This window comes from Perca flavescens, chromosome 16 (assembly GCF_004354835.1).
Source record: "Perca flavescens isolate YP-PL-M2 chromosome 16, PFLA_1.0, whole genome shotgun sequence".
In the NCBI taxonomy this organism is placed as follows: Eukaryota; Metazoa; Chordata; class Actinopteri; order Perciformes; family Percidae; genus Perca; species Perca flavescens.
In genome coordinates this window covers 5291587-5306904 of record NC_041346.1, presented here as the reverse complement: position 1 = coordinate 5306904, position 15318 = coordinate 5291587, and the positions used below count along the sequence as shown (strand labels likewise).

At 40.3% G+C, this 15318-nt stretch overlaps 1 protein-coding gene and 1 long non-coding RNA gene across 4 annotated transcripts in view; one reads left to right on the top strand and one right to left on the bottom strand.

Moving 5' to 3' along the window:
* Positions 1-1138: 1138 nt before the first annotated feature.
* Positions 1139-15318, bottom strand: part of mfsd14ba (major facilitator superfamily domain containing 14Ba) — a 28079-nt gene continuing 13899 nt past the window's right edge. For all 3 annotated transcript variants that reach the window (XM_028601383.1, XM_028601382.1, XM_028601384.1), the window contains 7 exons: positions 14497-14715; positions 13123-13236; positions 11501-11572; positions 10835-10947; positions 5526-5623; positions 4233-4396; positions 1139-3139 (listed from right to left, as the gene is read on the bottom strand). In XM_028601383.1, coding sequence (XP_028457184.1) covers positions 2867-3139; positions 4233-4396; positions 5526-5623; positions 10835-10947; positions 11501-11572; positions 13123-13236; positions 14497-14715 — 1053 coding nt within the window. In that variant the 3' untranslated portion in view covers positions 1139-2866. The remainder of the gene's footprint in view (positions 3140-4232; positions 4397-5525; positions 5624-10834; positions 10948-11500; positions 11573-13122; positions 13237-14496; positions 14716-15318) is intronic.
* LOC114570817 (uncharacterized) lies at positions 6543-9524 on the top strand. Its single transcript, XR_003694590.1, has 2 exons — positions 6543-7351; positions 8425-9524. It is a non-coding gene; the product is annotated as an uncharacterized LOC114570817 (long non-coding RNA).

Here is a 15318-nt window from a genome sequence, read left to right as displayed (position 1 = left end):
ACTGTTGGTCTTATATAACTGTTTAGCTGCACAGGGGGAATAAACCCCCAACCCAGTGTTAGTGCCATTGAGCTACACAGGACCTAAAACTGAAGGAAAACCTTCATATCAACCACAACAAACAAGCCAATCCCATACTTCAGTTATATACAAACCATAATATCATTCACATGTACATTTACATTTTAACCTTATGAAGACAATACCTATGTAGACACTGTCAGTTATTTACTGCCAAACTGTTCCTTAATCTTCTCTAAAGCTCTTGTGAAATATCTGTCTGATGCTTCAAGTATAAGTTAATTCACAGAAATATCACTGCTGTCAGGGAAAAACCTCATATCTGCAACACGCTTCAAATCAAACAAATACCAGTCCAGCTGACCTCCATGTGTTTAAAATCATACAGTAAAGAACTGGGTTATGAGACACCCTCACCACAGAAATTACAAACTGATCTCACAGTTAACGTAAAAGCTACGCAAGAAAGTTAATGGAGTCCAAGCACTCAGCCCAATTTGAAATCGAAGGCCGACCGACCCTGGGCAATTGAAACTAGAAGCATTGTTGTTTTGGAAAAAATTCATAATGTAATGCTGCCAGCTAGTGGCATTTCTAAACCTACATTCTAGAAACGCACTAGATAGCAGAACGACACCATGAAAAGCTGAGTAATATGTAATATAACATTAATATGTTAGATTCTCTATTGTCTGTACAATAGAGAATGTACAGGTTGTGCAAACTACATATGGTGGCATTTTAAACAATGTACTGGTGTGCTAAGAGCTACATTGTGTCATATATGGTGTGGAAAATACAGGATATGCATACCAAATTTGGTGTCATTTTGAAAATCCATGGTGACCTGGATCTTAAATATTATCATTTAATATTCAAAAATGTATGACAGTGCCACCCGTTTTCCAATTAGAACCAATACACCAACATGTGTGAAATCTAAAGAATCCTAAGAAAGTAGGAAAAAATGTATTCCAGTTCCAGTTAATAGCTGTGTTGTTGACATTCAACTGCTAAAGAATTTTTAAGCAAACCTTTACAATTTTGCAAAAAATCGTAGGAGCGTTTCTGTCAACTGGTTTGGAGCGAATGAACTTGTCTACAGCATACAATAGTTTTGTCAGAAGTTGCCATTATAGGCTAAACATGGCTGTAATCTGCCAGTAAACAGAATAGAAGCAAGTCACCAGGCCATCAAAAAAATGGAGAAAGGTCTCAAGAATTGTTCTTTCATGTAAGCTAGTATTGCCATGTTTTCATGCTATCCGGGGACGAAGACCCATTATGGGAAAATCCGGGAAGATGCCGACAGTTGAAACAGCTGATCAGTCATGTAAGATAAATGGTCGCTGCATCAGAACTTATTTAAAGTGTGAAAACATTTTTACACAATTGAGGAAGTTTTATTGAATTTTGTCAATTACATACAGCATTTCTAATGCAATAGAATGTGCATAAAAATACATAAATAGATACATGGCAACTGTTGGCACTAAATCTGAGAATATACATCTATTGTAAGTGTTTTTTCTAGTATCTGACTTGCAAAATATAACATTTGGACATTGGACAAGTTGGGCTGGCAAACCATTTTTAACTGAAATTAAACAATTTAAATGAGAGCAATACTGTAACCATAAACAATATGGTACCAACACTGTTGATGTGCTTGGACTGCTAAAGCTAAAGTTTCAGTTACCATAACAAAATATGATTTCAACATTGTTGATGCTTGGACCTCTAAAGCTAAAGTTGCAGCTCTGGGGTTTTCCCACTGCCAGCAGCATTCATAAAGTGACTTTGATATAAAATAAACGTTATAGAAGTTGAGAGAATGCAGGAGGAGTGTGATTTAAAAACACGCTGATCTGAGGTAGAATGACAAACGGGGACAATAATTAGTGAATTATGAGTAGAAACTATCCAGTGAGGGGTATGGTTATATTTTTATATTGGCTTTGAAAATAACTATTGATAGTGAATCATATTTTGACATAATGCATTTCAGGTGGCTGACTCATCACTCAGCTTGTCACAATCATTCCTTGTAAGCGATCGATAGCTCATAGCAGGTAAGATACTGTACACTTAAAAGAAATAAAAAGATCACTTAACTCTGCCAAAAAAAGAAAAACTTCTTCACATTTTTCAACACTGATGTTTTGCCTGCTGTAAATATGTTGCAGATGAGTTTCATTTGTACAATAACCAATAAGAAAAAAGCACAGCATCAAAATACAGTTCCAAAATAATACAGGTGAAGGTAAAAACACCTTATCTTGTTTATCACAAAATCAATCAAAAATGTCAAGCTTAAAGATAAACTATAATCCTTCCATTAAAAACTTCAAAAATACCCTTCACCCTTTCCCTTCAGGTGATTTTATGTGGGCGTATCCCAAACCTGGACACACCCATTCCATAAAAAAACACAGTTAGTCTTTCCACTTGTCAATCAAACGATGGTTTCCCTTCAAACGGTGTTGTGCCTGTTGGCCCCACCGCCATTCTGGCAGTCAAATAATCATCTTTGTCTCTTCTGTCAAATCACGATGACATCTTATTCCAGGTCTTTGCTCCTGCATCCTTGTGAAAGAAACATTCATATTTGTAACTCACAATATGTTACTGCCTCTGCTCCTGGTAGTCGAAGTAACATGTCAGAACCAACTACTGACAAGGAAACAATGCTATTTGAGCTTGTTGCTGTCGCAATCTTCTGACAAAAAAAAAATACACTTAGTTCTTTCCTGCAGTGAAGAAATAGTCTTTATCTTTGTTACAAAATGCCAATCAATCAAACCATTATGTAAGCTCCACCCTCTGTGGTTGGTCCACCTGTCCATCAAACGATACTGTCCTGCAGCAGTGGCTCAAAGTCTTCGTTGCTGGCGGCGGGAGGAGTCTCCTCGTCACTGCCCGGGAGGGGTGTGTTGATGTGGACACCAGCCAGTGAGGACATTGTCTCCTTTCTATCCAGATGGGGCTTGTCGCTGAGGGACAGCTGGGAGGGAGAGGAGGAGCAGGAAGGTTTCTCAGGGATAAAGAGAGCGACGAGGAAGGCAATGACCACACTACATGCCCCCAACAGGAAGGGTGGGCCAGGGATGAGGCCACGCTGAGAGTAAGAGAAACAAAGATCATTTTTTTCATTTCATTTTCTAGAATCTCATCGGCCGCACAACTTCCTAAAAGTACATCCAATATTGCTGTTATTTCTCTTTTTACAATATGTAATAATTCTGCATTAAAATGTCTAAAAACCGACTATACCTATGTTATATATTTTGTTAAATTGTGTGTACTTTTTATCCCAAATGTTTCCAACAATGTTCAAACCCAGAGAAATCTGTAATTTTATTTAAGTGACACGGGACATTTCGATTGGTCGCCTGTCAATGGCGTCATTTCCCTTTGACCCCTCTAGTAACTTTAACTTCCTTCAAAACACGGGATACACCAGATGATACGTTTCAGAGTAATTGTAAATCATACAATGTCAAAGAATTCTATTCAGTAACCAGTGTTGTGCCTGAACGCGTTCATGGAACGATAGTTCATGAACTCGTTCATATTTTGGACGAACGTGAACTGAACGTACTGTATTACTGTCTGATGAACGTTACTGTGAACTCGTTCATTCAACACCGGCCATCCGTAACCTTAAGTCTCCGTTAACGGGACCGGTGTTGTTCCGAAAATGTCTTCCCTGCCAAAATTCTCGATAGTATCGATAGTAGACGATAGTTAATTTTAGGCACCAAGATTAGAAAAAAGTGAAGGGGGCGAGAATTCCAGGCCAGTCGGGAGATTCTGCCAGCCACCCCCACGCGCGAAGTTAGTTTTTATATATATATATATATATATATATATATATATATATATATATACACATACATACATATAAAATTCAGCACTTGTTGTCAGTAGAACAATTTAAACATTTCATGAGTGAAATAGAGCAGTGTTGCTTCGCTGACAAAGCATAACAAAGAGGAGCAAGCCAGAAAATATTGAGGACTGACAATAACTTTTACAAAAATTATAACAAAAACTCAGTCAGAGATATAATTAAGTCATTTGGTTTACATTTTGTATCAAAAAGAAGAAAATATGGACCTGCACATGTAAGGAAGTAAGATGCAGGCCAGAAATGTCACACATTTTTCTGCAGAAAGCACGAGAAGTTGGGTATGGTTGTGGTGTTGTACCTCAGTGGGACTTTGCAGAGGCAGGGGGTCGATGTTGAATTCTCCCTGGATAGGGTCCATGGTGTTGAGCTCGACGTTGAAGAGGAAGAAGATGAATCCGTACAGAGCTGGACCCAGACCATTACACAGACCTCGGATTCCTGTGATCATCCCCTGGACCACACCTGCAGGGGGAGACAGGTCATGTTATTGGAGACATGTTATTACTGACATAGTGGACCACACTGTACCTGCTAAAATATGGCAGTGGATTTATTTCACTGACATATTTAGTAACACAAACCTCTATCTGAAAAATACACAATAACACACTAACACACTGACCTATTGATCTGAGGAAGGTAGAGAATATAGGGAAGAAAAAGGAAAGGAGAGGAGACAGAGGAGAGAAGAGAGAAATGAGACAGAGCAGAGAAGAGAGAGATGAGACAGAGAAGAGGAGTGACAGGAGAGGAGCCAAAGGTGAGGAGAGAAAACAGAGAAGAAGGGAGGAGATGGTAGAGAGTAGAGAAAGGAGAAAAGTGAAGGAAGAGGAGAGAAGACAGTGGAGATGAAACAGAGCGAGGATTTCTTTGGGCGTTTTCACACCGACAGCCTTTAGTTCGGTTGAATCGAACTAGAGTTTGTTTGCCCCGCTGGTGCGGTTCGTTTGGGCAGGTGAGAACGCGGCAATCGAACTCTGGTGTGTACCAAAAGCGGACCAAACAAGTGTACAGAGACCTGCTTGAAAAGGTGGTCTCGGTACGCTTTCAATCCAACTCTGGAACGGTTCGTTTGTGTTGAGAACGTGATCTGTACTCGAACCGCACCAACTATATGTACTCCGCGAGTCTGAGCTAATGTCTCCTGTAGTCAGGTGTGTTTAGCAATCTGCGATGCAGCAGAGCAACAAACTGTAGCAGCTTGCAGTGTTTCTATTACAGAAATAGACTGCAGTCAAGCTTGCTGCCGCTAAAATTGGAGACAGACGCCTGCAGAGCAGAGTGAAATCTCGGTGACCAGAGCAGATGTAGTAACGTCTATAATTATAATGAAATGAGCTGGTTTGACCACTAGACCAGAACACAGGACCTTCTTCCTGTATTTACTTTCTTGCTACCGCCCCCAGACATATCCGACCAATAAGAGGGATAGATGTTCTTGCCTGATTTTTAATGGCGCATTTGGATTTTTCCAGGTGTGAAACCAAACCAAACCAAACCAACCGAGGGCAAATCGCTCCAAATTTACTAACTCACCAACTGATTCGTACCAAAGCAAACAAACTACAGGTGTGAAAACGACCTTTGTCACCTTGTTTATCAGGATCAGCAGACTGTGACACCAGAGCAGAGACAGCTGGGAAGGTAATGGAGGACATCGCTGCTACAGCACCAGCTGCCCACATCATCCTGTTAACAAACACACGGACACGGTTACACGTGTACAGTATATGTCCGACTTCTTTGTGATATCGTCCATCTTGGTTTTGGCATTAGTCTAATATGAATGCACAGAAACCTTTTTTAATTTTTATATATATTTTTCAAATATAAACTAATCTATCGACAATATGTATTGATGGCAATGTTGACAGGGCCTGTCAAGATTTATCTACATGCTGAAACTGCGTACATGGAGCTGTAGTTGGAGCGATACTCTGCATTTAAATTATTTGAAGAGTGGTTCGACGAAAGTTGCCACCTTTAGTGGCTAACTAGCCATGTGAGGTCCTGAATGCTAGTTTAGGAGCATAATCCTGCTGTCTGTCCTGCTCTTTACTGGACTGAATTACCAAGATAGCATAACATTTTATCCACATTGATTAGAGCTAATCCTAAAAAACTTTTCTCTAGTAACATTAAAACACATACTGTTTGAAAATACAAACAACTACGTAAGCTAAGCAGCCAAATGGAGTTATGTTGGAAAAAATATAACAGTCTGATCTCACATTTTTTCTTTACCATAATTATAATACTAGGACGAACTAACTCCACACTGCAATACATGAACGATGCTGTTTCTTTGTTTCTATGTTTCCGATATAGATGATCAGCTGGTGATAATGATGATGACTTTTTGCCAGGGACATGCAGCTTTTAGCATGATATAATTTAGCATTATACAGCCATTTAGCATATGTTTAAAGTTGTAATCTCAAAGATCTCTGTTTCATTCTCTTTGGCAGCACCTTTGACGATAAGCCGTAACTGCAGGAGTGTTTTTGCTATTTTCTGATGCTAATGCTTTTATTTTGAAAATTCCAAAACCAGAAGTAACTAAACAAGAGGCAAAACCAGTTTGTGCATTCCTGATTCCTCTCCTCAATTCCCTTTCTCGCGTCCCGCCCACAGAATATTCGAGCCGAGGAGTCGAGGAAGAGCCCAGAGGAGAGAGGAGTCTAGGCAACAGCTCAGTATTGATCAGTATTTATACCACATATGAGTCTCTCGATATCACAGTCTTGGTTACCCTCTACAGTCACAAACTTTTACATCAGTCTGTATTGTTTTATAGCAAAATTACTTAATCAGATAAGATGTTCAAAAACGTAAACGTGCATGGTTTGAAATAAAACAAATTTTATTTGAATATTTGTTTGCAAAAGTTAAAATGAAGCAATGCCCTCTGGGAATTTCAAGACAGAATCGAGTAAAACCGCGTCTGTGTCTGTCTGCGTCAGCGTGGTTGTTAGAAGTTGAAATTTGGAAGTTGGAAGCTATGGTTGGAAGTTGGAAGCTATACCGTTGACAAAAAAATGTATCAAGGCATCAAGCGACACAATGGGGAGGCAGTGGGGGCAGAGAAAAAGAGAGAGAAATATAAGAGAGCACTGTTGGCTGACGGTGAAAAATGCTGCAAACTGACTGATTTGTTTTTTAAAATCAAGTGCAGCTTCAGCTAGCATTAGTGCTAATACTGCTAGCATGTTAGCGACACATCTGAGCCAGCACACCAGGGAGAAAGACAGGACAGTGAGGAATATGAGGAAGAGGAAGAACAAAACGAGCAAGAGATAGACATAGATAACGAATCTATGGAACTAACCAACACAGAACAACAAGCCTGCTGTGGGTCTGAATGTGGATTACCAGAAGCAACCGAGATGGACACCAATGCTGCAGGAGGGAGTGTAGGTACAGTAAGTTTGGCTACTTCAGAATATTATATTATTATGGAGCGGTTGGCTCTAATGATTTATAAATTTTTATATATATATATATATATATATATATATATATATTTTGGTGCAGTTGTTTATAGCATGGGAGTTTATGTTCACCATCACTGGGGCTATCAAAAGTGCGTGTTCTTTCAGTGTGTTCCCTCCCACCGGTGGGCCGCTGATAGGTGGAAATGCCAGGGCCGTTTTTTGTTCCCAGTCCGTCACTGGTGACGTCAATTAAATATGACGAGCAGCACCACTACAATAGCTGTCTATTGTTTTGTCATACCCTGCATTTTACAATCTCTGTCAGAGGAGCACAAGTGTTCATGACAACTTCTATATATTTACTTTGAATTCAATTCACAACGTGGATGAGAATGTACAGGGTGATACATTTTTATTTGTTGTATTTAACACACACACACACACACACACACACACACACACACACACACACACACACACACACACGCCTATATATTTATAATAGCCTACATACAAAGTATATGGCTATATATTTAGTGTAAAACACTACAAATGTTTGTATGAAAAGAACTATACAAATAGAAAGGCTAGGCATATATTATACACACAAACACACTATCTGCGTGTATCAGCTCTTTATCCAAATAAGCTTAACATCTACCAACCTTCCACCACTGAAGGAATTATTTTCTCCGATTTAGAGACACGCATTGACATTTAACTGGCCCTCGGCTGTCCCTGGAGGCTCCGTTGCTTTTTAAATGATGTACTGTATTAATGTATAAGTGTTTTCTATAATAATTTACTTTAATGATTAGAGATGCTGTTTGTAAAAGTTTCCATGCGCGTGAAAATGCCACTGCAGCTGATATTGTTGGTTCAATTTCGTTTAGGCTTCGCCCTCTAAGAGCTGCTGCTATTGGGTTTATACCTCACGCATGCACAGTCGAGAATATTTCTTTCGTGCCCTTGTGCCCTGCACGGGCCTCTCTTACGCCTGCAGTTACTGTATATTACAGCTGTGAGACCAGAGATCTGCTCCCTATTTTTCTTCAGCAACAAGCAGTTTGAAGACTTCGAAGAACAGCGGTGTCCGCCTGTGTACCGATTGACGGACTGGCTACATCATGCCGCCAGATCTCCACCAAAGCTGCGAGGCATGCCTCGGCCCCGTTCGCTGGGCTGGCACCCCGCTGGCCGCCAGCATTTCTTCGGAGGAACAAAAGTGGCAGACGCTGGCAGCCGGGCGGACAGTCAGGTAAGGTAAGTATACCACCGGTGGCGACACCCTGAAATCCTGGAAGAGGCTCTCTTCGAAGCAATAGTCCGCTGACCTGGATCCCCCCGGGGATGGTTCTATAGCCGGCACCAGCTCTCCCTCCTCTGAACAGGAACTCGAAACAGAAGAGGATTACGGAGCCCCGACACTGCGGCTGTCTCTGTCCCAGAAGGGGAGCACCGCATCAGCGGCTTTCTCCTCCGCATCAGGCGGGATCCCTGTGTGTGTTTGGACCGCACCTTGGACAGCCACGAGCTATAGGTAGTGGAGGGAAAGCGGAAACACACCCTGCACCCACCTGATCCAATCCACCCCTGAGCCGACTCGCAAACAGCGTTCCCCTCACACACACACAGATAAGCTCGCCACTACGTTCACATGCAGTAACACATGCAAAGCCCAGCCACACAACCTTTAGATTCTGAAATAATCCTGTTAAATTGCTCGTTTCTCGAGCGATCTTACAAATGAAACTGTCTGTCTGACAGCAGCTCTGATATGTTCACCTTTTATAGAACGTTAATAATATTTTCCTCGTTGATTGTATATTATTTCACCCACCCACTATTAATCAGAATAATAATTTGTAAGATCTGATGGCCCAAATCGTAACATTAACCACGGAGCCGCGGATATTATCGCTCTCTCTCTCCCCTTTTCTCTCTCTCACTCTCTCTCCTCCTCTTGCTCTGGCACGCCTATATGTTTACATGCTGCGGGTGAAAAGTCATCTGCGAGGATACATCAGTGTATCGATTTTAAATCCTCGGAGGAGCCTCCTTGATGCTCGATGCGCGATCCTCACTCCTAGATGTGTATTTTATGAATTGGGACGTCCCTCAACATGGCACACTGAGAATGATTTCCGGGTCACAAGCCGGAGTATCGAGGAGTCGAAATTTAGGAAATGGGAAAGGCCCAACCTGTCTTGTCGAGAACAAAGCAAGGCGTATATTCATATTGTTTAGCACCTGGCTTAGGGGCACAATTTATGTTAGAGTTACATTTAATATTGTTTGTATCTTGAGAAACTTTCTAGTTAGCCGTTTGATGGTTTTTCCGAGATGGAGAGTACAAGTTTGCAAGCAAAGCATATTGCCATATTGGCCTGTAGTGTAACGTCACATGAAACGGTGTTAATTGAGAAATACTACAGTGAAGTGGATGTAATGGAATGTGTAAAAGAATCAGCATTTTATATGTTCATTTGATGTTTCATTATAATTGATTATGTTGATGTCTGTCTAATAGAGTTAATAAATACGGGAAGTTAAATACATACAGCATAAAAACACTCAAGAGGAGATTGTCAATAAATTAAGGGAAAAGGGGTTAAAATGAGACAGTTCATGATGTATGTTGAGTAAATGTATTTTATTTTTCTTTATTTTCTCAGCTCTTACGGTGGTTCAAGATATTCAAAGTGTGTTCAAGCAATATAGCAAAAAATTGCCGGTGCAACACAGATGTCTTCTACTTGATGATTTTATTTCTTAAGGTGCATAACAGTGACTAACGTTTCGATGTATAGTTACATCTTCATCAGAGTCCTGTGTTCAAGCAATGTTTTCAAACTGTAAAGGGATAATAAACCTTTTTGAACCATCAGTAAAATTCAGCTTATTCAGCTGTCACAAACATGAGCCTCTCACTGGGCTTAGTGAATGGTCGATTCATTGTTGTCTCTTGTCAAGTAAAAAACCCAAACAACCACAAAATACAGAGGAAGGAGCTAATTTTACTGGTACATGAGTTCCCTGAATTATACACCTTTTCACCACCTTTGAACAAACATGTCAACCAACAAAAACATCTGTTTATAAGTTTAATTATCTGGTCTGGGCCAATAAACAATGCTTATGAAATTAGGTAGCTATACTAATCATGTCATATTGCTAACCATTCCCTTTAATTTACGCTACAACATGCTCTATTTGGCTTCATGATGAGATTAGATTAGAGTAGGTAGATGGCAGCAACTGTAACCTATGGCACAAGTCACTGATAAAATTTTAGGTAGTAGGTAGCTGCGATGGTTGAATTGTTCCTTGCTGCTGCCCTACAGAATCACTGACATTACTGTACGCCAGACAGAGCAGTAGCTTTTCATATTTTACAGCAAGTTTACACCAACAGAATGAATGCAGCCTTACACAATAAAAGAAAATACATGCACACAGATCTTACCATGGCTCTGATCCGAAGCCGTACCAGGCCAGCTGAAGGATCTGGAAGCCCAAACCCAACAGGACAGTGTTCTTATTACCCAGAGTCCTCATCAGCAGTGTGAGCAAGAGAGTCTGAGGAGGAAGAGGACAGAATTTTTCTAATTTGTTTAAACCTTGTACTTATGTAAGAAACATGTCTAATTCCTTACCATTTACTTTTCTAATAAATAAGGTAAGTCAAAGCTGTACTAGCATGAGCACATGTGATTATTTGTGTCCATTAACACTTCATTTAACGGTTTGCACATGCCACATTCTGTATTCGCATCTTCAACAACCAGTTCACAAGTCTTCCATGTGTTTGTGTAAATGTATAATAGTTATTAGCTGGCTTTTTAAACATTCTGTTAACTAAACTGTTAACTAAACTACAAAGTTCAGAACTTATTCTTTTTTTGCTGTTAACAAAGCCCTGGTTTGCATATATGGTGGGAAGCCCAAGGCAGACACTATCAGATTTTTCTTGTGGCCAGTGAAGATGCAAATATATTGCTATGTGTAAACAAAGGTGTATTAAATTACATCTAGACTGAATATGGATATCTGACACTTGAAATGACAAGTGTAAATGGCACCTATGAGTAAAAGGGGGATAAATATCATCTGCAGTGTGTGTGTGTGTTACCTGTGCTATGATGGACAAAATGCCCACCACTCCAATAAAAACAGCGATGGTTGTGGAGGAGAAATTTATCACCTGGAGGGACAGATAGACATATAGTTTTTTATTATCATATCACTTTCTAGAGAGCCCAATTAGAGAAAAATTACTATATGTGCAGAAATCTAAAAAAAATAGATTAAACATACTGTTACTGTTATACAAACTGACATTTCAGTTTATGGATGTCAAAGAAAACACAACATTGTTTAACAGGTAATATCCAAAGTATGTGCATGTGTCTCTGTCCAAAATCAGAAAAACCTTGAACTTTCTTGAAAGTCGTGAAGAAGAATAATTCTGCAGTTCATACCAGTTGTACAATGCACATTACTGTAGTAGAAAGTTGGTATAAGATTAAGACATAGTTTATTAATACCTCAAGCGGAAATTAAATTATTTTACTCTGTTGGTAGTTATTACACACATTACACACAGGCCCAAACTACACAACGATGCCCAGGACCTATACATGCACTAATGGATAAATGTCAGAGTGAGGGTACTGCCCATGACAGGCACCCCAAGCTGGGGTTCAGTGTCTTGCTTGGCAGTGCACAGGAGGTGAATTGGCACCTCTCCAGCTACCAGTTCACACTTCGAACTTGGTGCACACAGAGTCCCTTCCGGACTGAGCTACTGCCACCCACACTCTTAGTATAAGCTAACCTTTAAAGCAAACCTACAGTGTAGTGGATTGTATAATGTTTTTTTTTCTGTTTTGAAATCTCTGTTTTAGAAAATAAATAAGGTCACTCTGCTTAATATCGCTCTGCGCTTATTTCGTATAGTTTTGGTAATCAAGGCTTTCTGGTTGTGAAATTATTTAACTGTAGTTTTGAGCACACTTGCTTGTTTTTACAAATCAAATCTACCACAGACTCAGTGAATCCATTGATGTCATTGGTGACGTTGATTGGGGGTGTCCTGGTACATGCTCCAGACTGTGTCGTGTAGTCAGACTGTAGGGCGGCCTCTGATTGGCTTCACCTCACACATCACTGGGGGTGTGCATTGTTGTTTGTTTACATTCTTTGACCTCAGCAAGATGGCCACATGGTCGCTCTTCCCGAACGTAGGTAGTAGTGATGGTCAAATGAAGCTTCGCAGCTCACTAGATGGCGCTCGCTGTTCAACAAAGGGTTGAAAACACACTGAAATGTCTTTAACCTTTTTCTTTGAACAGAGAGCGCCATCTAGTGAGCTCAGAAAATAAAGACAGTTTTTTGTGAAGCTTCATTTGACCATCACTAGTAGGTAGTGATTCTGCTATTCATCTGTTTTTTGAATAACGTATAGCAGTGATCCAGAGTGTTTATTTCCCTTTTGGCACTGTCAAAATGTTGTAGTCGTTTGATATAATGTTGTCCAAAAATACAAATATTGTAAAAATAACTCAAATTTAGCAGAACGTGTTCATGGAGCTGGCAGGGAGGCAGCTGGACAAGTCTGCACCTTCTAGAATTTGGTATAAATATTTCTTAAAAAGCAGTTGACAACAAAATCTATGACAGTAGTATACTGTAGTACCCGCAGTAATGCTAGTATTCTTGATTAACACTGCATTAGGCAGCAGTGTGTTTCACCTGTCTCAGGTAGAGGAAAAAGCTGGAGTACTGTCCGGCCTCCGGCAGGTAAGACAGGAACACAGTGATGCAGATCAGTAAGACTGCTGGGTCCTGACCCACCTTCCGCAGAGACTGAAGGAGGGAGAGACAGAGAGAGTGACAGAGAGACAGGAAATACAACACAGGCACTGTCAGAAGATCAGTTAGTCTTCAGTTATTGCTTGAAGGGTCTGTAAAATGCATCTGACTCATTTCCACTACATTATTATGCTAGCAGCAACAGGCTTCCATTCACATTGTAATCCTATAGCATAGGGCTGAACGATTTTTGAAAATAATCTAATTGCGATTTTTTCCCCAAATATTGTGATTGCGATTCGATATTCGATTATTTTTTTAAGCTCTTTGTCTTCTGTATTATTCAACAAAGACAAACAATAAATCATTGTATAGTATGAACAACACACAATTACACACTAGACAGTTAAATAAGTAAAAATATAGTATATATATATATATATATATATATATATATATATATATATATATATATATATATATATATATATACACACACACGCAAGTAGTTTTTTACAGTGCACTGAGAGGAGCTGCCTCCAGCCCCTCGTCCCTCGTGAAGTTGCGTGCCGTGTGCATGACACCGTCAACATTGCACTAGCTCAGAGAGGCTATCGTTACGTTAGCTGCTGGTGGTCTTGCCGTGGGATTAACTGTACTAATAAAACCGTTGAAACACCGCGGCCACGCTGCTGTGAAAGCTCCCCGAACCGTCATTTTTATCAGTCTGATTGATACCCCTCTCAGTGGCAGCTCCTCCACTCCATATCTTTATAACGGAGCTAACCGCTAACCGGAGCTAACCGCTAATCAGAGCTAGCTAGCTCGTTGCCAACCGAGCCTTCAGTTCTGTGTGCCTGTATCCATTAACTGCATGTATGGACTTGAGCCCTAACAAAACCCTTCATTTTATTAAAATAGCTGTAAAAGATTTAAACTTCAACTCAGAATTTTGAATGACAGAGATCAGCTCAAGGTACGGTGTAGCGTTAGCGTGCTAAGTTGATGCTTTCTCTGCGGAGTGCAGACTGATTTGCTCTCGCGAGTCACCAAATCGAGACCAAATTGCAGCCTTTGCGATTAGGAAATCGCGTTTTAACATATCGCGATATTAACGCAAATGCAATTAATTGTTCAGCCCTACTATAGCATCAATACCATCATTATACTATTAAAATAATGTTACTGTGATGAGGAACACTAAGAGGCCTTCACCCACGTCTCCACTCTATACTGTGTCAAAAAACACAGAATCAACCTGCTATGAGTTCATTATTCAACCAGATAGTGTATTGTAAATTATTGGTTACTGACAGTGAAGGGGTCAGCCTGCTCCCAAGATATGGGCGCCCCCCAGGTGTTGAGCCTCATCTTGTCCGGCAGAGACTCGGGCACAGCCAGTAGGATGAAGCAGATGTCAGCCAGAGCAATCAGTGTTGCCACCAGAACCACCAGGTTGTCTCCGTACCATGCTGACAGATATGCTCCGATGGCTGGACTTGTTACCAGGCTGGCTGCGAAAGTAGCCGATACCTAGGGGTTAAAAGGGGAGACAGACACAAAGAAGTCAAATTTTAAAAGTTGGAAAACCCAGTAAAGGCATTTAAATAGTTCAAGCCAAGAAGAGAAATCACATCAAAATTATAGCAGAGGATAATGAAAACTGTCTATCATGATCCAGTTTGTCCATTAGGCACTCTCACAGAGCAGTTCAGGCACCAGTTTTTCCTATAGGTTCTAGGGGCATCCTGGGGCATGCTCCCCCGGAATACATTTGTATACATTTTAAAGTTAAATACTGGTTCACTTTGGTACGAATATTGTTTAATCTTGTCAATCAAAAAAGACTATGAAAAGAAAAAAAAGTCTAAAAACCTTCCAGCCCTCTGAGGAAGAAAAGAATTGCTCGGCTCACTAAGGCAGTTGTGTTGATGACCACTGAAGCAGAAAGATGGCATTGAGTTGTTGGTTGGTGGCTGTGCAGTTAAGTTTAATCGTTTGTTAAAGCGGCTGATTATTGATTAAAGAAACTGTTTGCATCCCTAATGACAATGCTAATATGCTGATGTTTAGCAGGTATAATGCTTAATGGTTACTATCTTAGTAAAGAGTAAAGCATGTTGGCATGCTAACATT